General features: G+C 49.5%; 2 protein-coding genes across 3 annotated transcripts in view; one reads left to right on the forward strand and one right to left on the reverse strand.

The window, feature by feature from the left end:
- The first annotated feature begins 5,507 nt into the window (after positions 1-5,507).
- DUSP4 (dual specificity phosphatase 4) lies at positions 5,508-10,972 on the forward strand. The gene is made up of 4 exons (XM_055724422.1): positions 5,508-6,126; positions 8,936-9,072; positions 9,505-9,724; positions 9,955-10,972. The coding sequence occupies exons 1-4, from the start codon at positions 5,739-5,741 to the stop codon at positions 10,338-10,340; spliced, it is 1,131 nt and encodes a 376-aa protein (XP_055580397.1). The 5' UTR covers positions 5,508-5,738; the 3' UTR covers positions 10,341-10,972.
- A 618-nt stretch (positions 10,973-11,590) lies between these two features.
- Positions 11,591-22,971, reverse strand: part of TNKS (tankyrase) — a 141,169-nt gene continuing 129,788 nt past the window's right edge. For both annotated transcript variants that reach the window (XM_005436681.4, XM_027801653.2), the window contains exons 23-27: positions 21,829-21,903; positions 20,486-20,591; positions 19,472-19,658; positions 18,541-18,697; positions 11,591-16,715 (exon numbers count right to left, since the gene is read on the reverse strand). In XM_005436681.4, coding sequence (XP_005436738.2) covers positions 16,629-16,715; positions 18,541-18,697; positions 19,472-19,658; positions 20,486-20,591; positions 21,829-21,903 — 612 coding nt within the window. In that variant the 3' untranslated portion in view covers positions 11,591-16,628. The remainder of the gene's footprint in view (positions 16,716-18,540; positions 18,698-19,471; positions 19,659-20,485; positions 20,592-21,828; positions 21,904-22,971) is intronic.

Raw genomic sequence — 22,971 nt, forward strand, 5'->3', positions numbered from 1 at the left:
ACATAATGTCAAGGACAGCTCACATAGACTCTTATGTCAGGAAGCAGCTTACCAGTGTGGCTTGCCCTCGTCTGCCAAGGCTGTAGAAGCATTTGGCAATGACCTTGCATTCAGCTGGCCACCACTCAAGCTGGACACACGTGCTGGAAGATGCTCTGCCTATGGGACAGCCAGAGTGGTTTTGCACCTGCTGGGCCCCATGTCAGGGCTAGTCTCCGGTCCTGGTGATATCGAGGGGCAAGCCTGCCACATATATAGGGCCACTGGGCTCTTAAGTCCTTCAGAGCTGGAGAGATGCATCAGATCCGTGGGCCCTTACCCACCATATAGTCCTCGGAATGCCACCAGCAGCTGACCTCCAAACCCTGCCGTTTGTCCTCTCACACTTCCCCCCGAAAACCAGCCCGGTCAAAAAGAAACAGCCCCGGGAATTTTGGAGAGAGACCCTCTCTGTTTCCACAGGTGGCATTTAGGCCTGTTGCAGAACACCCCTCCCCACACGGCCAGCCCTAATTAACTGCCTGAGCTAACCACCTAGCAGAAGCCATAGATCTTACTAAAATCCTGATCACTGACCATCCTGGATCAGACCTCACATTTCTCTCCCAGTGTAGTTTGAGCCACATTGACTTTCACAGGCAGAGATGAGGCAGTGGCAGAAGGCAGGGGCATGAGAGAGAGAGGAAACCAAACCTGCAGCAGAAAATGGCCGGGCCACTTTGCATCCTGCTAATTTGAGTGGGTCCTGCCCCGATGACATTTGCATGAGCACAAAACAGCTGCAGCTCTTGAGGTCGGTGGAGTGCCCCATTGCTGTTCTGAAGAAGGGCTGCTTTGCTTTCAGGGATAAAGGCTGGTTTTCCCATCTCCTAATCTAGATCACATCAGGGGCCAGTAACTAGTCTCCTATCTAGTGATTTATACCTGATTTCCCCATGTCTATAAACCCTCGCTCTATCTGCTGTTGCAGGGCAAAAGCAACATATTATTTGTCCCTCTGGAGATAAAATCTGTAGGGCAGTCCACTGGAGTGGGGTTTATAAACTGAGGTCTCAGCAGATAGCAGAGAAAGCAGACCTGGCAAAGCTCCTGGCATCTTTCATGAGCTGCCAGAGGCTTTGGGGCTAGCCTGTGGGGCTGCTGGGGTTTGAGGCAACAAAGGTTCTGGCAGGGTTCAAGCATGTGCTGCAGTTACTTGCAGCCTGGTGTGAAGGAGTAGGGATGGGAAAGGGAGGTCCTTCAGCCCAGCCTGGGTCAAGTCTCCTTCCCTGGCTCCATTGCCCCCTGCACCAAACACAAGGGCTGCTGAAAAGCCCTGAGAGATCCTCTGCTGCAGGTGAGTTATGGATGAACTGCTCTGCTGACAGGCCACCAAGAGCGACATTTCATCTGAATTTCTGGGAGGACAGGGCAATGATCTGGGACATGCTTGCTGAAATCCACTGTTGTGGCCCCGGGATTAACATAATGTCTGGGGCAATGTGAAGCTTAGCCGTGAGAAGCCAGCGCAGGAGGGATGCAGGTGGGTCTCTGAATAGCTACCTGCACTCAGGTACTCCCTTCTCTCCCAGGGTGTCCCAGGCTTGGCCATGCACTGCCCTGGGGCTCAGGGTGCTCACGTGCTTTTGCAGCTGAGGGGTTAGAAGACACTGGAAATGAACATTTTCCCCTCCTCCACCTTCTCAGCCAACCTTGCATAATTTTCCCTTTAGCCTCCCTAGACAGGTTCGTTACAATTCCCCTGCATTAATATGCAAATATGCCCTAGAGGAAAAGAGAGCCTGAATTTATTAACATGAATCTGTTAACTCTTTCACTGCCGCGCTGCCCTTCATGGACAAGAGGATGCTTTTCCCCAGCCTGGAAAGCTGTGAGAGAGATGCCATGAAAGCAGAACTGTAAGGTGCTGCATGAGGACAGGAGCAACGACCCTGCGGTACTCCAGGAAGGCCAGGTTTTGTGGCTAAGGGCAGACTTGCAAGTTGTTAAGACCTTGATTCTGCCTTTCATTTCTGCCAAAGGCTTCCTGCGCATGCCAGGGCAAATCACTCAACCCTTCAGCTAACTGCTGGGGGAAGGTGGCAGCATCCTTACACTGCAACCCCTGCCACGTGCTGAGAGCAGCGGGGGTACAGGTCTGTGCTTTGTCCATCTGCAGCCGTACAGCTGGCTGACCAGGAGGATGGAGGGAATCAAGCTTTTGGGAGAGCTCCAGCGTATCAAACCCTGGCCCGTGTTCCAGCACAGGTGGCACAGAGGCAGGCACATCTGCCAGGTAGTTGAGACCCGTGGCGTGACGCAGCACGCCAGGACCCCACATGTGCACGCCAGGGCCAGGAGCCGGGGAGAGCAGAGCCAGGAAAGCCTGGAGGAGCCCAGAGGGCTCGCTGAGCTCAGCAGTGTACCAGCTGCCCACGGCAGCCATTTGCCCACCCAGGGGGACTCGGGCATCTGCATTTCTTTGGGCAGGAAAAGCCTGTAGATAGGCAAACAAATCGGTATCTATCGGAAGCAAATTTACAGCCGGGCTCTAATTTGGTTTTTGTTGCCACAGTGAGATGAGGCGTAAATTCCTTTTCCTTAATTCAAGGTACATATTGACATTTAATCATCCAAATATGTGCCTTCTTTGACAATTCATTTCCCTCCAGCCTCATTCAACTATTGCCTCTTCTGGCCAGGGCCCTGTAAAAGACGATCCTTTGACTCTGTTGGGAAGGAAAGGAATGTCTCTTGCTCTCTCTCCCTTTTCCTTTGGCTGTTTGTTTTCCAGCAGGGTATACTTCAGTCTGTGCCATACGGATGCCGTTTGACAGGAATATTAGATTTCATGTTTCTCCAGGTTGCAAAGTCAGGCCATGAAGCCGTATGGCCTTCTCCCATCCCTCTCCCTTTCCCCAGTCCTTTCTGCAGCCCCTGCTCCACCACCCCAAGTAATTGCGTTGCTTCTTTTGGCTTGTGGCTTCTGCCACCATTTCAGGTGGCTCTCGCTTGTCCCGCCATAGCACCTCCACAGACAAATTTAACTTTTAAGCTCACTGCAGTGAGGGACATCCCTCTTCTCCTCCAGTGGTGGATCCTGGCTGGGCAGCATTTACTTGGACTGGTTTGGGCACTCTCACCTTCGGATTCAATTTCCCCACTGCCAGCTGTCTGTGAGCCACCATCCTCACCACAGCATCGGCTCCAGAAGTGACCAGCCGGGATCACAGCCGTGAGAATGGCTGGTGTGGGTGCGCAATGGCATTTCCAGCAGCCTGGCTGGGTGCAGTTTATTTTCCAGGAAAAAAGATCCAAGAACCTGCCACCTTCACACAGATTGCAGGAAGGGATGCACAGCATGGAGAGGAGGGTTCAGGCAGTGGAAACACTTGGAAATCTCTGTCAGATGCATGTATATGCACATCCATCCATGCTCCATCCTCAAATAATGTCCTCCGTCAATGCTCATGCAAACATCCAGGGACAGCAGCCCAAATCCCCGCTCCTGCACCCATGACAATGTTGCCTCACTCTTCCACCTCAGGCCGGTTTGGACCTGAAAGGGAAAAATTAGGATGTTAGGCCCTGCCTCCAAGAATATATAATCTGTGCCCTTGGTCATCCAGTTTTAGTGTAAACCCTGGAGTGAATAATGCAGAAAGCATTGAAGACGGCAGGCTAGCTCATCACTTGGTAGCGGCCAATACCTCCTGCCCAAGAAGAGCAAAGAAAATGGCTTATTTTGGCATCAGGTCTTGAGTAAAACTTCCTAAGATGTTTTTGATGCTCCAACTTGAGTTCAAGGTGTGCTGCTATGAGAGCATAATTTTAAATTAGCTTGACAGCAGATTCTCTGTTTGAGGTTTTTGGTGTCTGGCAGGATTCTGCAAAGGAAGAAAGCATGTCCCTGGCATGTTTCTGGCCAGCCAGCATCTGCTTTACTTCAAGTAGAAATAGGTTTTCTTCTTTCCTTGTGTCTGATGTAGTTTGGAACAGGAGAAAATCAGCCTTCTGTCCCTGTTATGTTAGGCAATAGGCACAAATACGTTTGTGTGTTACACAAATGGCAGCTGCGTTACCCCGATAGCTAACCTGATTCAGCTTGGCTGGCAAAGGGTTGGCACCACAGACAAAAGCCAGTGATGCAAAGATCAGGCTGACGAAGACAGAGGGAAGAACCCAGCAGTGGCCAGAGAGCAGAGTGCAGGGGAGAGGCAGCGGCAGGACACAGGAGTGTCACCAGCTGTAGGCTTTGGACGTGGCAGGCAGGCACAGCAAGGTGTCACCCTGCCTTACCCAAACAAACGCCACAGCAAGGTGTCACCCTGCCTTACCCAAACAAACGGCTGCCAGGCACGCAGGGGAGGGGAGGACAGGCAACTGCAACCCCTGGCAGTCCCTGCACCCCCTTTGCACCTCGCGTTGGCTTCAGTTCCACCCAAAACTTCTCCTGGGCTTAAGTGTGTGGTATAAGACAGAAGAGGAAAGGAAAATTTCCAACAGAAAGGTTTTTCAGAGCTGTCCATTGCATTTGTTTCACCTTGTGTAAAAGCTCGCTTTGTCTGCAAGGAAAATGTCTGTAAATGTGGCCACACAACTGCTCTGCAGAAGGCAGGGATGTGCTTTTGCTTCCTTGCGTGAGGCTGGCCTGCCTCTTTCCGCGTGCTTGGGGGAAACCGCAGAGGTCTCAGGACAAAGCTGCGCTTTCTAATTCTCATCAAATCTGTTGTGGAAAGCAGTAGCTGGGGCAGGTGGGCTTGGGTGACCACTGAGCCCTTAAGCTTACTGCCACCATATCTGGGTCTCCAGTGGGGTGGCTGAGCACCCTGAGGCCCCTGAAGCAGAGTCACCCGGGGCCGGGCATCGCCCATTTGCAGGAGCTGCCCTGCCCTGAGCACACCTGCTGGCACCCGGGTTTGTGGCATTGCTTTAGTTGGAGAGCAGTCGAAAAGGGGACTTCTGGGGGAAATGGCGGCCTGGTGTTTGGGTGGTGGTTATGGGGAAACCCTCTCGGGGTCACTTCAGGACAGTGTGAATTTGCTCCTTCGGCTTTTAGCCGAAAAAGCCTTCCTCCACGTGAGGAACCAAACCGAGGAGCCTCCCAGGGGGCTGCTTCCCTGGCAGGGGGCTGTGGCGTTTGTAAGGCTCTGCGGCCAACGAGCTGTCACTCACCGACGGGGAGAACGTGGCGGCGGCGGCCGGGCCCCCGGAGGGACCCCGCGGAGCCCTCGGTACGCCCCGCTCCCGGCCCCGCTCCCGGCCCGAGCGGGCGCTCAGGGACAAAGGAGGGGGAGGAGCGCGTGCACGTGCGCGTGCCCGGTGGGGGGTGGGGGATGGGGGGCAGGGGTGCGCTCGACCGCGTACGGGTGTGTGCCCCGCAGCGGCCGGCTGTGTGTATGCCGGTGCCCGCGCGGCGGGGGTGACACGGCGCCGGGGGGAGGGGGGGAGGCCGAGGCGCCGCCCGCCCGCCCGCCGCCCCATTCACGAGACGCTGCGAACATGGCCGGCCGGCGGCCAGGCCGGATTTTTTGTGAATGGAGGCGGTGACGTCGCCCGCGCCCGCCCGCCGCCTTCCGTCCATTCATGCGGCCGCGGCGCGGGATGAATGGGCGGGGCGGGGCGGGGGGCGGGGGCACGCGCCGGCCGCCGCCGGGTAGTAAAGGCGCCGCGGCGCGCGCGGGGGTGCGCGATCGGTACCGGCACCGGGGTCCGGCCCGGCCGCCTCCTCCTTCTCCTCTCCCCCGCCCGCCCCCGCCATGGTGGCCACCGAGGGGCTGCGGGAGATGGAGGGCAGCGCGCTGCGGCGCCTGGTGTGCCGCGACGAGGCCGGCGGCCCCGGGCGCTGCCTGGTGCTGGACTGCCGCCCCTTCCTGGCGCACAGCGCCGGCCACATCCGCGGGGCGCTCAACGTGCGCTGCAACACGATCGTGCGGCGGCGGGCTAAGGGCGCCGTCAGCCTGGAGCAGATCCTGCCGGCCGAGGGCGAGGTGCGGGCGCGGCTGCGCGCCGGGCTCTACGCCGCCGTGGTGGTGTACGACGAGCGCAGCCCGCGCGCCGAGGCCCTGCGCGACGACAGCACCGTGGCGCTGGTGGTGCGCGCGCTCCGCCGCGACACGGCGCGAGCCGACATCCGCCTCCTGGCAGGTACCGCCGGGGGGGAGGAGCGGGCGGGACGTGGCCGCGGGCAGCAACCCCCTCACCCCCCGGGGCTCCCGGCGGCGGGCGCCCCCGCCCGGGGCTGCGGTCTGGCCCCGCTGCGTCCCCGGCCCCGCTGCGCCCCTCCCGGCCGCCCGGGCAGCAGCTGGGAGCCGGCGGCGGGGCTGTGTCCCGGGGCGGGGGTCCTGGGGCGGCCGGCAGCGCCGAGGCTGGGCGGGGGGCGGGGGGGCCGCCCCTGTGCCCCGGGCCCGGCCGGGACACCTGGCGGCGCGAAGCCGGGGGGCAGCGGGGCAGGGACCCCCGCTCTGCGCCCGTGGTCACCCCCCGCCCCGCGGCGGCGACGGCTCGCTCGGGACCCCTTAGCCGCTGTCAGGCGGGTGCCCCGGTGCGGCGGGCGGGACCCCTGTGGTGCCCCGGTGCCGCTGTCGCGGCAGCCCCGGCTCGGCCGCCCCGCTCAGCCGTCGGCGGGTGTTAAAAGAGGCGCTGCGGGCGGCTGGGCCTGGGAAGGGCCGGGAGGTGATTTAGGGCGGCGGGATGCTCGGCTGGGGCTCCTGGATGCGCTCTGTGGGCTCTTCCTTTTTTTTTTTTTTTTTTTTTTTATACAGCCCGAGAGTTAATTTATTCCTTGGTTTACTTACAGCAGGGGCGAGGATGCTTATGCAGAGTAGCAAATCCATTAAGGGGCTTGATAGATGGAGGAGCTAGCACTCCTGTTGTACTAGCTACAGTAAAAACAGCGGGAGCCGCTCCGAGGATGCGATAGATGCGATATGATGCTGCGCTGTGGGAGCACCCGCACAGTGAGGGCTCGCTCGGGAACGTGCAATCGGGTCCTTTGCCATGAGCCGTTGCGGTGCCGGGAGCTGCGGATGTGGCAGAAAACGCAGCTGTGCTGCAGGGGTGGCCTTTATCAGCAGCTGAGGGCTTCTGGTGCCCCTGTGGCTCTCGTGGGAGGTTGTTGGGGGTTTCCAGTCCCTTACTTCTAAGGAATGGGCTCCTGCGGACACGGTCTTGGCACTGGAGACTTTTTCCTCGCTTTACCACAGAGCTACTCAAATGGTTCGGCTCGCTCAGATTCCACAAGAGCCCTGCTAACCCAGCACTGTGCGTGTCCAAGTGCAAATGTAATGGCTGCAGGTCACGATGGAAGACCTGGCTCTGTTTTGTGCAGATGGGGCTGCTGCCAGGTTCCCGGCGAAATGGTTCGGCTGGGCGCCGCTTGGCGATGTCTCCTGCCCAGGCTGGCTCCCGTGCCAGGCCCTGCGCGCACAGCCAGGAGCCGCACAGCGCCGGATGGAGGTGCTGGATGTGGTGCTGGGCTGAGCAGGCGTTAGATCTGACGGGATACACTGAAGAGAAATGACTTTGACCGTTTGAAAGGGTTGATCCGCTTTGCCAAGGAGCGAGCCCGTTTCTGTGCATCACCCCGGGCAGCTTCTCCCTCTCAGGATGGCCACCAGGGCGGGATGTGGTAGGTCCAGGGATTTTGGGATCAGACCTCCTGAAGATGTCTAACAGGCACTTTGTTTTGGGTGCTCTTCCAGATCAAACCGGTAGGACGCAAAGGGATGTCAGGCCCTGGAAACCACAGCCTCTGCAAACTGTCCTGCTCACGTGGGAGGGACAGTGCAAATCTAGCGATGTGTGTGCACGCTTCTGCATTGAGGTGTTAGAGCCCTTCCTTGCGTAGGAGAAGGAGACCATAAAGGATGCCTGAGATGCTGGCAATATTGGTCTCTAGCTGCCTATGGTTTCCTGAGCTGCTTTGCTGGAGGTGATGGCATCCACTGGTCTTTTGAACATCTAGCATTGTTCAGGGCAGCCTCAGAGCTAAGGCTGGATGAGGAATAGGTGTCCTGCTGTGTGTGCTCTGGCACAGCCAAATCTGCAGACACAGGTTGTGCAGCTGGGGCGAGTCTTCCAGGATAACTCCTGGAGTCAGGGCTTGGTCTACCTAGATTCCTGTGGTGGTAGTAAAAAACCCGATTTCTGTTGGTTTTAAGGTTCAAGGTCAGACTCTACAAGGACGTCGGGTTTGTTGATTTGATGTGAATGAGAGAAGGAAATCTCACCAGAAGTGTTTATGTGCAGCCAACACCTCGGTTTCCCTGTCTGGGAAGTTGATGGGGTTTGCTTTTCTTTTGCCTGCCACTAGAAAGACCTGAGGTCACCTTGGCTTGTCCTCCTGGCAGCAGGTCAGAGGAGCAAGCCACTCACCTCCACGTGCAGCTGAGACCCATGTCCTTGAGAAGCAGTGGACACCTCTCTCTGGAGAGCAGCTTTGCTGTGGGATTAGCTTCACTGTACCTGGCCAGTGCCAGGGCTTCCCTGCCCTGTTGTTTTGGGAGCTCTGGGTTGGGGGGTCAGGCTGGGAGAGTGGGAGACCACCCTGGGCTTTGTGGCAGGATGATGTGTGAGGAGGCTGGGAACCAAACGGTCTTTGGCCTGGGAGCAGCTTTTCCTGTTAAAGTCGAAGGATGCTGGCAACAAATCCTTTCTCCGTCATCTTAGAGAGCAACCTTGCCCTCGGTCCAGGGTTTTGGCTGACAGCGCGTAGGGGACTAAACCCTGGACCAGAGACTTTGGGCAGCCAAGAGCGTTACAGGGGGTTTGCTCCAAGGGAGTGGTGGGAGCTCAAGGATCTCCCCTCTTGCTACCAGGAGCCTGGTTGCTCGTCCTGGGGCAGGAGACCACTCTTCATCACTGTAGCATCATCTAGTGGCGAAGGGCACAGTGAGATGCGTCAGCTCCAGCTATAGGTAGCCTGGCATAACGCTTTGTGCCTCTCCTCTTGCAGGAGGTTACGAGCGCTTCTCCTCGGAGTACCCTGAATTCTGTGCAAAAACCAAGTCCCTGAGCAACGTGTCGCCCCCCACCAGCGCCGAGCCCCTGGATTTGGGCTGCAGTTCCTGTGGGACCCCCCTTCATGACCAGGTACATCTAGAAGCCCAGTGCTCAGCTGTTTTTTTTGACCGCTTCTTCCAGCATTGCAACCTGCTCCTGCTGGAGTCTTTCCGCTGTCCCCTGGCTGAGGACTGCAGAGCCAGAGCCCTGCTTCCTTTCCTCTTGTGGGAGAGCACGGTGGTCCTCCTGGTCCCAGGGTCTCTGCGCTCCCTGGGGAGCAGACAAGCCCAAATCCTGTTAACTACACCTGCCTGTTCCTGCATGGGATGCAGGGGGGGGGACGGACTGACTGCTGAGATGGGTTGAACAGCTCCAAAAGGCAGCCTCTGCTCCCTCTTTTGAGGGCCCTGGATCAGCTGCCAGGTTCCTGCACTGCTCAGGGCATCCGAGCCATCTGTATTTGTGTCCTGCCTACTGCTGTCCCCTGGTCACCCCCATATCTGTTCTTTTTCTCTGGAACAGGGTGGCCCTGTGGAAATCCTCCCCTTCCTCTACCTTGGCAGTGCCTACCACGCTGCCCGGCGGGACATGCTTGATGCGCTGGGCATCACAGCCCTGCTGAACGTCTCCTCAGACTGCCCCAACCACTTTGAGGGGCACTACCAGTACAAGTGTATCCCCGTGGAGGATAACCACAAAGCTGACATCAGCTCCTGGTTCATGGAGGCAATTGAGTACATTGGTGAGTGCCTGAGCAGGGAGCTGCGTCCCTGCATGTTTCACTAGGTGGGGGGAAGCTTCCCCCCTCAAAGACCCAGAGCCTTTGACTCAGAGGGGATGGGGTCCCACAGGGGCCGGGGCTGTTTGTTGCACTGGTGGGAGGGAGGTCAGTCCCCACCAGTGGGTTTGGTGAGGGGTCAGCCTTTGCTGGAAGGGTGCCGGTCTCACATCTCATCCCCTGTTGCCCTCCAGACTCTGTGAAGGAGTGTTGTGGCCGGGTCCTAGTCCACTGCCAGGCTGGGATCTCCCGCTCAGCCACCATCTGCTTGGCTTACCTGATGATGAAGAAGCGTGTCAAGCTGGAGGAGGCCTTTGAGTTTGTCAAGCAGCGCCGGAGCATCATCTCCCCTAACTTCAGCTTCATGGGGCAGCTGCTGCAGTTCGAGTCGCAGGTGTTGGCCACCTCCTACGCAGTGGAAGCTGTCAGCCCCTCGGGGACACTGCGGGAAAGGGGCAAGGCCACCTCCACCCCCACCTCCCAGTTCGTCTTCAGCTTCCCAGTCTCGGTTGGTGTCCATGCCACCCCCAGCAGCCTCCCATACCTGCACAGCCCCATCACCACGTCGCCCAGCTGTTAGCTCAGGGGCTGGGGCCAGCCAGGCAGCTAGTGCCAGGTGTGGAGGGAGCAGGCAGGCACGGAGCCCCGGTAAGTTAAGCAATAGTGCCGGACACTGCCATTCACCCTGGACTCAACATCTTTTTCGTAGAGAAATTTCTTACCTCATCTTGGGTTTTTTGCTTTTTAATTTTATGTTTTGAAAGCATGAAAGTTGTAAAAGCCACAAACCCTGACACTGTCCAGGCTCTTTGGGGGAGAAAAAAAATAATAGTATACTGGGTTTCCTCAAGTGCCTGGTCTTCATCTCTTTCCATTCCTGTATTATTGTCGTGTTTTTTAAAAAAACCCGCAAGATACACCTCCCCTTCTCCCTGTATTTCTGCCTCTAGCTCACCTGGGTTGAAAAGGGAGCATGCCCTGGGTTCATTGTGCAGCAGCCTTCCCCACGGGGAGGGTGTGGGGTGAGTGCTGCTTGCCTGAGCCCAGTTATGGGGGCCACCAGCAGAGCTGCAGGCAGGGCCTCGGGGCAAGCAGGACACTGCACAGGGCTGCCTGCACTCAGCCTCACCCTGCCACTGCCTGGGGAGGTGACACAGGAGCTGGGAGGTACCTGCCAAGTGACCAGCTGAGCCCATTCCGGGGCGGGGGGGGGGGGGGGGGGGGGAGAGCAATCTCTGGCTGGGGAGATGCCATCCTAAATCCCCTTTTTCTTGCCCCCGTGGTTCCTGCAAAGCTTAGGTCCAACCTCCTGTGGCTTAAGAGAAAGAAGGGGTGGGGGCAGCAGTCCAGGCTGCTTTTGAGTACTCTGTTCAAGTTTTCTCTCCACCAGCCCAGGGCTGTTGCTCTTCCAGAAGGAGCAGGATGGGATGTGGGGGGGGCTGTAATGGAAGAAAGCAGCAGTCGGGTGGAGGAGAGGCTGGCCCAAAGAGGTCATCTGCGTGATGCTGCTGCAGCTTTTCATCCAAGCCTAGAAAAGGCCTCATCATGGACATACCCGGAACCTTATTTCCCACCCTACCTCTCTCCTTCCCCCCAGTCCAATCCAACACACAAGATGCCTGTGTGGCTGATGTACATATGTATGGTTTTGTTCCTTTAATTTTTTATTTTTAGAAATTAACTTTTTATTTATTGCCTGAGGGAGGGAGAAAACAGATTGTTTGGAGAAAATAAAAAGAAACCTGTTTTCAACAGTTGTGGCTGCAGCAGGTTTGTCCTAAGACCAAGACGGAAGAGCAGGTTGTGCAAACACTCTCCCTTTCACAGAGCTACTGTTAAAAATGTATTTATTGAATTTTAAACTATTACAAGTATTGCAGATCAGACATTTAGCCAAGCACATTTATAGATCAAACTTGGTTGTTACAGAGATGTTACCTAAAGTCCACCGTGTAGGTAGGCTGAGAACCTGCCCATCATCATCTTTGAGAGAGAGAGGGTAAAGGAAGAAATAAATAAATGGTATTCCAGCTCCAGGTAATTGGCAACCAAGAGAGGAAACATACAGGGCTAGTTATGAAAACAAGTTACACAAAAAAAAGTCTAAAAAGTCAAACCCCAGGTACCTTGCCATCTGGGTTGGCAGAGAAAGCAATCAGGAGTGAAGATGCACAAGCTCATGGGACTGGCACAGAAAAAAATCCCCATTTCAATTTCCAAAGCTGAAGCAAGTTCTACAGATGTTAAGAAATTGTCAAAATCACCTTGTAATACAGAGACTCTTAACCATCTACATTACTAATTAATGTAACCATCACTAAAACTTGCCACCAACAGGTTCAGTAAGACAGAAATAGATCGATCAAAACCAGTCGGACAATAGAACCTGACAGGCATGTGTGTTAGTGTAATGGGAAATGCGTCTGCTTCTCGTGTTCCCTACTGATTCATGGGCTCTTCCACGTTGCTTCAGAAATTTTAATGTGCATATGCTGTCTCCCAAAGTGGGAACACTGCCATTCCATCTCTGCATGTGTCCTGCTGCCCTCTGACTGATCAGGAGAGCATGCCCTGGACTGTGCCGAAGCCACCACCTCTGATCATCCATGGATCCAAGTCTATGGAGGTTCACAAGGCACCCCCTACCTGAGGCTAGAACTGAATCTGCACTTTCCCATGCCTCCCCCAGCAGCACTGCAGCATAGCTTAAAGTGACTGAAGTATGCGTTAGATGCATCTCCTTTTAGATTTCTGTGCTAGATTTTCTGTGGCAAAGCGGCATGGAAAGGGAGAAATCCCACTAAAAATAATTCCACACATTTCCTGACCTTCAGCTTCTGAGAATCATTAGCAATGTTCAAAATAATCTGCTTTGGGGTTGGACTCTTCCTTTTACCCATCTTTTGAAAAAAATCCGTTTTAGGTAATTTCTGTTAACAGTCCCATATGAAAATTCTAGGTCGTGCATGCACTGTGTAGGAGCTCCGACTTCACTGCAGGGATGCAGGACTATTTTTGACAAGATCTGCCACCGTCCAAAGCAGTTCCCACAGGCCACACAGTGGCACAAAATGTTAGCATCCCTCAGCACTTCACACATTCACAGGGAACAGACATCTCTCACCTACAACAAGCTGTCAGATCAGCTGGTTTCCAGAGGTAAGGAAGCACCCTCCTTCAGGAGCTACTCTGACCACATGCCTCCTCTGTGCCTGCTGCCCACCAAAGCCAGCAGTGCAGAACATTTTGCAGGGCTTTCCTTTTGCTTCAGTACAGAATTTTGCTTTGTTATAAACAAGCAAAGTACAAAAGTTTGCAGGCAAAATAAATTCCTGCTGCATAATGCGGTAGGATACTATCGCATCACATGCCAACGTTCAAAACAGAGGTTAGAAAAACCACATTGCTTGTTCCTTGGACTACAGACCAATAGTGACTGCAAAATGGTGGAAGTAGTACAAGAGGTTTGTAACAGTCTCCATGGAGCTGGGATCAAAACGGATTGGCAGATAAAAACAAGGATGAGACAGTAAGACATACCTTATTAAGGTACTATACTCTACTTTTTATCCTAACAGAAGTTTTGTTGACAGCATTCAGACTGCAATGTCACTCTGCACCAGGTACCTAATTCATCTGTCCCATGGAAACAATTTCCGCAATGGAGAGCAGAACCCTCCCTTCTTTGCTACATGGTAAAGTTTCTTTTTGTTTTGCCTATGAAGGTCATGTCGCAAACTGCGCAGACGTTTCAAAATGCTGCCTCAAAGGGACATGGACAAAAATCAACAGGCCTGACAGGCAACTGTCCCTTTCCCCAGCAGACACCACGTTGTGTCCCAGTGGGAATAGCTCTTTCTGGAGCCAGTGAGAGGCTCTGAACCTGAGGCAGCTCAGCCCAGTGTGTTGCATCCTCAGCTCCTACTGTGCTTCCATTGGTGACCCAATGCTGCAAAGGGGCATCCCATTATCAGGAGACTGCTCTTCGCAGGATGTTGAAAAGCGTCATTTCTCAGTAGGCAGCAGCTGCCTGGTTACGGGGGTGTGCTATTTTTTGAGGTCCCGTTCTCCAGAATTCAGAGGCATCAAGTTAACTCCCCCAGCTAAAGCAGCATCATCTGTACCGTTAACAACCTGCCAAATGCAGCTCTACCACCAAAACCACAACCAGCTTTTCATGGGTAACTTTAATATTGATGGGCAGATCCTCACTTGGTTTTAAACTGTAAGAGGAGCTACAACAACATACACCAGGAGAGGCAGACGCCACTCCTGCACAGGTTTCTACAACACACAGATGCATCATCATCATCAGGCCTGGGTATTCCTCTGTGTCTGGCCACAAATGGATACAAGATCACACCATCACGAGACAAAAACCACTGCAAAATGATTTCCTCACACAGCACCTTTACTCTGCACAGAACATCAGATACGTTAACACTGGCAGTTCAAAGATACCGGACAATCTTTTTTATCTTCTAGAAGTTCAAGGCTGCAGAAGAAATCCAGACTAGCCATGAGTTCAATCAGCACACAGGAAACAACAAGCAAGAACAGAATCTGGTGTGGGCTCGGTGGGGATTTTGGTTTTAGGTTTGTTCTTGTTTTTGAAAGATGTAAAACTTTTTAACTTCCACACCCACAGTAACCATTTTGCTCACCTAAGCAGCACAACTGTTTTACCATTTAAAACTATGTCTAACTGGGGATGGTGAGCAACACTCACTCTCACTGCTATTTGAAACCCTAGTGTAGATAGGCACATCCCCCCGCTCTGTTATTAACTAAGCTAAAAACAAACGCCAAACTTAAATGATGAATACAAAGTTTCAAAGCCTAGTGGTGATCTTTGCAATCCTAACACTATTAAACAAGTAGCCAAAATACAAGCACCCAATTTTATCAATGAGATTTGATTAAAAGGACAACTAGGCTAGAGGCTGGCTTGGACTTTGAAGCTACATATTTAATCAGGTCACAAAATGAAGCAAGAACCATATATCCACTGCCAGCTCAAGAAAAATAAAACCCGACGTTCAAGATCTGTTGCAGTATTGCTATTTCTAAGGTTTTCTTTACAAAACAGATGATGTGCAGGTAGCCAGATTGCATCAAATGACTGATTTTACAGTGGGTGAAATTCCTCTGTGAGGATAACGTGCTTCAACATTAGTGTCTTAATGTTACAAATGAAAATGTTGTGTCTTAATGCTGAAAGTGAAAAGCTCTTCAGGTTTAAGTTTGTTTTATCCAAAGATGTCAGCAAAATCCCACTTTTGTGGGGAGCACATATAATTTTATATACTAAAAGCACACTATTCTGTCATTTCCTTGCTTTAAGGGGGATAAAATCTGAACGCATGAACTGCATCATCAGACACTAAATAGTGCTGATTGACAGGGAAATGTACAGCATGTTGTGTTGAAAGGAACATTATTTTTTTTTCCACATCTTTTTTTCTCCAGTCATTACATGCTCAGCACTGGAGCATATCTCCTGGTATTGGTTAATACCAACTACAACCATTTGCTGTAAAAAATCACCATGGTTCGATTTTCAACTTTCTCTGAAGCTGTAAAAAACCCACAAATCCTCCATGAGGGGGACTTGTGAAATTGTTTGATGTTGTGCCATAGTGTGCCATTCTCCTACCCACTGAAATAAAACTGGGAACTTGCAGGGAAGGGGAGTAGAGTGAATAAATCCTAACTTTGTTCTCTGGTATACCTGCAAACAAATCCATTGGCCAACTGATGTTTTAAAAGTTCATTCTCATCAAAATGTTGAATTGATATTTTAAAAAAATAGTATTATTTTTGTAAATCCCTTAAGCTCTTCAACTGTGATGCCACACACAAAGATGTGACATGAAACTGCTATAACACACTCTCCCTTACCAGTCTGAAACCCGTTTACTGGGTCTTGTATTACAGAGGGACATGAACCAGATATGCCCTCGTGTGTGCAATCTTCTGACTTTTCACCTGCTACCTCCCAGCAAAACCATATGCCACTGTAACCGGAGAACGTTTCACAAACTGCATGTACTTAATAGGAGCTTTATAAAAATGTTCTTTTAGAGATGCCAGCAGAGGGCATCGACCTGCTTTTTTAAGTTCTTCCAAGCACAGGACCTGGTTTTACCCTTGTGAACACCTCCTAGGGCTTCCCCCAGAAAACTCACACAGACAAAGCAGCAAACTGATGCAATTTGTTTCCACTCTAAAGTTACGCTCACTCATATTACCCTTTGCTCAGAGGTGTGCAAAAAACCCCTATATTGAAGAACTGGACCTAGCCCCTTCTCAGATGAAATTAATGTTGCATTGTTAATGATTTTAGTCAACTCGACTTTGTGCAAAATTCTTTAAGAAGGTTCTGGCTCAACTTCAGAATACAAAAGGAAAATAAATAGTTGGCTAAGATCTCTTGAAAACATTAAATGCATGGTGTATGCTGAAAAGGAAATTATGGGCTTAATGCAATTTATTTGCGAATAAAATAACTAGAATAGTAGTGTCTGAAATTTTAGCATGTGAGATGGCACTGAAAGATTTCTGTTTGCACAATAATGTTCCTGAAGTCTAGATCAAAACAACATTATTTTACATGTTAACTGCAGACACTAGGAGCCTGAGATATGTTATTAAAAGGCAGTCCCTTGTAAACTTCCCTCAAAAGGAACAGTAGCAGTTGAGTATGCAAGAGTTACTCATATCATATTCATGAAGACAGCAATGCTTTATAAAAGACATACAGCTTATTTCCAGGTTGTTAAGAATTTTATATGATACTGATTTTCTGAAACACATGTCCATCCAGTCCAAGATTAAAGTCACATCCTTCTTCACTGCTCTGTAGCTACTAGGTCTTTTGCTCTGCTGCTGTTGCTGTCTGTGAGGGAGCTTCTGGTTTCACAATCTGGTATGTAATGAGATATTCTGGGTATGCCTGAAAGTAAGTCAAGAAAAAAAAAACACATTGCTTTATGCAAGGGTATGCTTAGCAAGTTTACATTTTGGATTTCACTCAACAGTGACCAGAAAGGACAGTGCAAGAATCAGCTCTGTGTTCACAGAATGCAAAAGAAAAAGCAGATTTCAAACTTATCCAGCACTAATTAGAAACCGTTCGATATAATGAATACCTTCGTTAACAACTACTAGAAAGAAAGATGTTCATTCCATGCAGACACTGCCAGAAATTGTGTGCACAACAGGAATTCAGAGTTACCCTCCTTGTTAGCTAATCCCACAGATCAGCCAGTTATTAAAAAAAACCCCTCAGATGACCAGTGTAGCCTGACCCTAAAATGCTCACTGACTTGCCATGTGATCTGCAAATAATGCTTTTACTGGCAGTAAAATAACTTGGCACACCCAAAGCACATAACCCAGTGTTTTCCTGAGGACAGGTAGGAGGTTTCGTCCCAGAACAAAGCTAAAGTTGCTGGAGGGCAGGGGAACCCAGACAGATCAGAGGAGGCTGGGCTAAAAGAAGCCTAATGAAATCCAGCAAGAGCAAATGCACCTGGGCTGAATTCCTTGTAACACTGCAGGACAGGAAGCAGCTCCGCTGCCAAGGTGCTGGGGGTCCCTGGGTGATGGCAAGCTACAGCAGAATCAAGCATTCCCAGCAGCAATAAAGGCTACCAGCATCCTGTGGTACATCACCAGCAGTGCAGTTAACTGAGGACAGCAATGACTGCCGTTTATTCAATACTCACTCGACCGCATCTAGACAACCACATACAACTTTGGGGTCCTCAAATACAAGAATGATGCCAACAAGCTGAAGCCAAGTTCAGCAAAGGGCCACTAAGAACTGGGGGAGAGAACACAGGATAAACGGGAAGAGGCTGAGGGAGAAGGGCTTGTTCAGTTCAGAAAACAGAAGGCTTTGTGGAACCTCGTAGCAATTGTCCATTATGTATGGAAGGCTATCGAAAAAACAGAGCCAGACTCTTTTTCTGAGCTGCACAGCAGGAGAATGAAATTAATAAAAACAGAGGAATTTCCTATTGGATGCCAAGAATGTATCTTTTACTCTGGGGATAATTAAACGAAGGAGCAAGCTGCTGAAAGAGACTGTGAAGCATCATTCTCTGAGGCCTTCAAGACCTGCCTGGTCAAAGAAAGTCCTCAGCAATCTGGTCTGAATTCAGTGTGAACAAGAGGCTGGCCTAGGTGGCCTCCCCAAGGTTCCTTCCTTCCATCATGGACTTACTTTATAATCTTGGAGCCATCCAGCATAGTAAGCAAACCACTTTTCTAGAGTAAGGGTCTAGCTGAGTTACTCAGATTAAAAATCAGCTCCTAAAGATTGCTGTGCTGCTTCAGCTGCCATTTAAGGGTAGTCTCTGGCAGACAGTTACACTGTCACTGTGGGGAATCTACAGGTAAAAAGCCCAGAATCCTCAACATGTACGAGAGCACCAGAAATGCATGTGTCCTTGTTACTGCAGTAATGTCAGTAAAATGCGAGGGAAGAAACAATGCCCACTGAGAGAAACAACAACTCTTAACAGACTCTAGCAATGCTGCACAGGGGGAATTAGGCAATTCTGCATGGTTTAAATCAGAGCAGCTCAGTGGATAGGAATAGCATTTGCTGGCTTGAAGCAGTTCACCGTTTATTTCTACATTTAAACAAAACAAAACAAAAAATGTGTCTGATCAACCAGGTTATCACAGCAGACTCTGTATGGAAGCCAGTCACATCTCTCCAGCTCTAAGCTCTGTCCTTCCAGAAAACCAGTCCTTGCTAACCCACATACCTGTTCTCCTCTATAGATAACATATTCAGCGTATGCGAGTCCATTCACGCTTGGCCTGCCAATAACAGAATGGTGCCCCGGAGGGGCATGAGCCATTTTCATTGTGCTGAACTGAAGAAAGGATTTTCCAAGGGTCACTCTACAGAAGAGCATTTGTCTAAAAGGAAGGAAAAAAAAAGTAACATAATTTTCAAATACCTTACTAGGAGTTGTATGCTTCCAGAATGATTTCAGACTTCTGGGTTTATTTTGTTACAATTAATTTCTTGAGGCTTTTTGGAGAAACACCTTTAGAAACTAGTTCTAAAACTGTACAAAACCTGTCACAAAAAAAAAGTAAAATCTTTCTTGGCATGCAGAAGGGAAAACACACACTTTGTTTAGCCCTCACATGGAGGCCTGTCCTAGTTCATTTTATATAAAGCTGTTGAAAGAAGCTGAAACTCTCTCTGTGTTCCTACCAGCAGGGTACAGACAGGTGTCAAAGTGCGAAAAGCACATTGATCTACTCCAGCACAAAACAAAGCCATGATTAAGTCCTGTTCATTACCTCCAAAATTATCTGATCCATAGTCCAACACTGTACTGCTGACCACCACTTTGCATTGCAGATTTGTTCTGATAGTGCCTGGAATTTAACTGCTATTTTCCCCTGACTCTCCATTTTCAAACTTGCTGTTTTAAGCCTCTTTCCTGAGCCACAATTACTTTGATTTATACTCACTGTATGCTTAGATGTAATTTTTGAGCTTTCTGTGGGACTCGCTGCATTTATATCCTTTTTTGTTCAGCCTTGAAAAATGGAAAACTGCATTTTTCCTGCCACAGCCAAGCTCAAGTGGGTATTCTTTCCCTGCAAATCATCCTGTGCCAGGATCGTAAAAAACAGGACAGCCAGAATTACACAGAGGGTACTCTGCTGGACTCATACCTGTGGCAGATATAACAGGACCTGTCTTTGTGTGTGGGACAGCCTGTTCCTCCTCCTATCCCATACACATATTGGTTGCTTTTTGAGGAGTTTTCAGCAAAGTAAATTCCAGCTCCAAACATTCCTCCAATGTATGCATGCCTTTCATCAAATCCTTTGTGAATGATAGCATTAATAAAAGGAGACCCTAGAACAGAATGACACAAAATTATACATACTTGTTAAGCTCTATAGTAATACAGGACTATGTCAAGAGGAGCTTGTCTGCCTCAGACAGACCATTAAATACCAGAAAGTGTGCTCAGTCAGCTGGAAGGGGGCGATACCCAGCAGGATGTAGTGATGTGTGGGATTTATCGTTATATACCAAGATCCTACGTGTGACTCATGTCTCTTACTCATTTCACAAATCTCATTAAATGGCTTTCCCCCCACTCACATTTCAGTGCAGTTTATCTTGTCAATGCACACCTTCTCCAGCAATCAGTATTGGTTAAGATGGGGCGAGATGTCAGGACAATCATACCCAAACCCAACTTCCTATGCATAATCATAGAAGGATCTAGGGCAGAAGGACCCTCAGGCAACTGTCATTTGTAGGCCCTTCTGGATGCTTCTAGAGAACACCTTGCTGAAACTCATGGTTGGTTGTGGCTCCTTTCCCTGAGGATTGCCTGAAGCACGAGAGCAGAACACTGTGCTACTCCCCTGTTTCAGAAGATACTCTGTCTTTTTCACAGCTACGTAACATCCTCCCAGAAGCTTTACTGGAAATGACTAAGATACGGCTTAGCAAAAAAACCCTTTTTTTAAAAAAAAAATATTTTTTTTATCTACTGTAGCTTTTTGGATTGCAGTAACCACACAGACTAACTCCACCACCCTCACACACCTGCATTTCCAGTGTAGAAATAAAATTACTGTACAGGATGAAGACATAGCAACATTAACATTGCCTGTGGGTCCTTGTAAGCTTTTTTCTTTTTTTGTTAAAAATAGAGATCACTTCCTTACCATGAAACAACATGCGTTCATTGTGATGATTATGATTCTCCTCTGAGACCTCTTTCTGTCTGTGACAGAATCTCTCTCGCAACTTCTTGTTCACAACCTTTTGAATCTGCAGTGGTACAACAGGTCCAACCACACTTGAATTGGCATTGAAATAGAATACAGTTTCACAGAGTTTGCATAAATTGGACAGGGAAACTGAGAGTAAGGCATATGAATGGTATGAAGAAACCTCATGGCTGTTCTGTATGCGAGGCTGAAGTCTTTCAAACAAGCTGGTAGCACACACTTACAGATGGTTAAATTGCAGCTTAAGATCTCAGGTTTAAGGAAGACTTTCAGGTTTCTTCCCTCTGAGCTTGTAATACCACCAAGAACTACAAACTGGAACACCCTCCCTCTCTGCTTTGAGTTCTGTTGAAACAATCTGTGCTAGCTTTTTGAAGCTTGCTGTCTGGTTTAGGTTGAAATTTTATGAAAAGAAACAACTTCTGAGGAAAGAAATAAGATGATGTGCTGTTTAATCTATACTGAGATATCATTCCAGCCACATGCTCTAATATCACTGTGGCTTCTGTATAGGACTTCACCTTTGGTTGGGAGTAGGATGGAAGCAGAGTTTGCTTCAGGACATGTATCTACTGGGCCAAGTTGCAAAGGCTCTGCACAGGCTTACTTTTCCAACAGACAGGCTGCAGGGGTTTGCTGGAGCTCAGGAACAGAGTTCTGCTCTGATACCCTCCATTTCCTCCTCGCCCCTCCCCCCCCCCCCACCCCCCCCCCCAAAAAAAAAGAATCAGAAAAGTGTACTTTCCCTCAGAAAGATGACACTCCATTTTCTGATATGCCAGAACCTGTAAAAGGTATTTTTCTAGTTGGCAGCATCAAAGAATGAGCTGTCAAGATCCAAAGCAGCATAGGGAGATAGAAACTTTTAATAAAAATTAATGCTCATCCTTTTCCCCTGCCAAAAATCCCCTTTCAAAAGGCAAGAAAAGACTAACACCAGGAAAAAGAAATCTGTGCTGCAAAATCAAATACAGAAGTTATAGACCTCTGAAATTAAATTGGGTTGTGAAACGTAAGTCAGGCTCTTCACCACCTCTGTCTTCAGTATCAGTTCTTCAGATTCCTTTAAGAACACAAGTGGACGCTTCTCCCTCATTGTGTGCAGTGCACATGATCAGTCTAATTTTAACATTTAGCACTTGCTTTAATTCTGTTCCTGAATACTATTTCAAGGAAGAACTTTAAATATAAAAGGATGATCCATTAAACCAATTCTGCCTGCTTGCATAAGTATCAACTTATTTTACCACATAGGATTAAGAGGTTTTAAAACTTACCCTGATGACATTGTACCTGTTGAAGATCCCACCAGCATTTCCACCATCCCGATGCTCCCGGATTGTACTTTGCATCTACATAAACGAACACAACCGAATGTTCAGCACACAAAGCTTGCTAGCAAGGCAAAGTATTCATGTAATATCTTAGCTTATCACTGGCAACAACAGACAGTCTTGATTGAAAATTAATTGTCAAAAAAACCCAAAATATCTCAATTTTAAAGTGAGATAACACTCTTATTTCTCAGGCACCCAACATGCTATGCTGCTCCCCACCAGAGAAGGTGGATGATACAATTATCCAATCTTGTAATAAAAACCTGCGCAGGAAAAAAAATAGTGGCACTTGCTACCAAAATTATACACAACTAGAAAACCTGCTTTAGATGAGAAAAAAACAATCTTTGAAAATGAATATACAAAACCATAATTTTGAAGTAATAACAAATGTGTTTCTAATGAGTACAGTTTGTATTTCTTAGTGACAGGAAAATGCTTGCACTGTAGATTTTCCTATGTCATTAGCAGCCCCTGAGAATTTCAATGGTTTCATTGTGTCTTTTCCAGAGTTGTTTATGGCTACAACAACAACATTTAGTAACAGCTCAAATAAATATCCCAATTTACTGTGGCAGACAAGTGACCCTTTCTGTCAGAAGTTTATTAAAACAATCTGCACAACCTCCAGTTCACAGCGTTAATAATAAAAAATATTCCAGGCTCAGCTGGCAGCAACCCTGAATATCTAGACTTTTTAAAGAAGTCTCCAAACACTTCTGTGCTACAGTGTGGGAACACTACACAAATAGCAAATGCACAGTAAAATGGAGTTTCTTCCCAACACAACTCTTCAGAAAGTCTCTGTTATGATTTTTCTTTCAAAATGGTATCTGCTTGTAGTTTACTTAAATAAAAGAGCATGTGTGTGTGGGAGGCAAAATTACAGTCAATTCTCAATTATCCGAGAGCTGTTTATCTGGGTTACAGATTAACTAAGCCACTGAGACAAGAGAAAACAAGCTGGTTCACATGCAGAAACAGCCCGAGCACAGAGAATGGCTACAGACTCGCAAGGCCTCGGATCCTTGGTCTCCACTCACCGCCTTTGATTTTCACAGGTCCACCTATCTACGGAAAGCT

Source organism: Falco cherrug, chromosome 1 (assembly GCF_023634085.1).
Source record: "Falco cherrug isolate bFalChe1 chromosome 1, bFalChe1.pri, whole genome shotgun sequence".
In the NCBI taxonomy this organism is placed as follows: domain Eukaryota; kingdom Metazoa; phylum Chordata; class Aves; order Falconiformes; family Falconidae; genus Falco; species Falco cherrug.

What these genes read in the sequence shown, in the direction of transcription:
- DUSP4 (XM_055724422.1), top strand. Translation starts at nt 5,739, where the DNA reads ATGGTGGCCACCGAGGGGCTGCGGGAGATGGAGGGCAGCGCGCTGCGG. An exon ending in CGACATCCGCCTCCTGGCAG is followed by an intron (nt 6,127 to 8,935) that starts GTACCGCCGGGG and finishes CTCCTCTTGCAG; the next exon opens with GAGGTTACGAGCGCTTCTCC. An exon ending in GGAGGCAATTGAGTACATTG is followed by an intron (nt 9,725 to 9,954) that starts GTGAGTGCCTGA and finishes GTTGCCCTCCAG; the next exon opens with ACTCTGTGAAGGAGTGTTGT.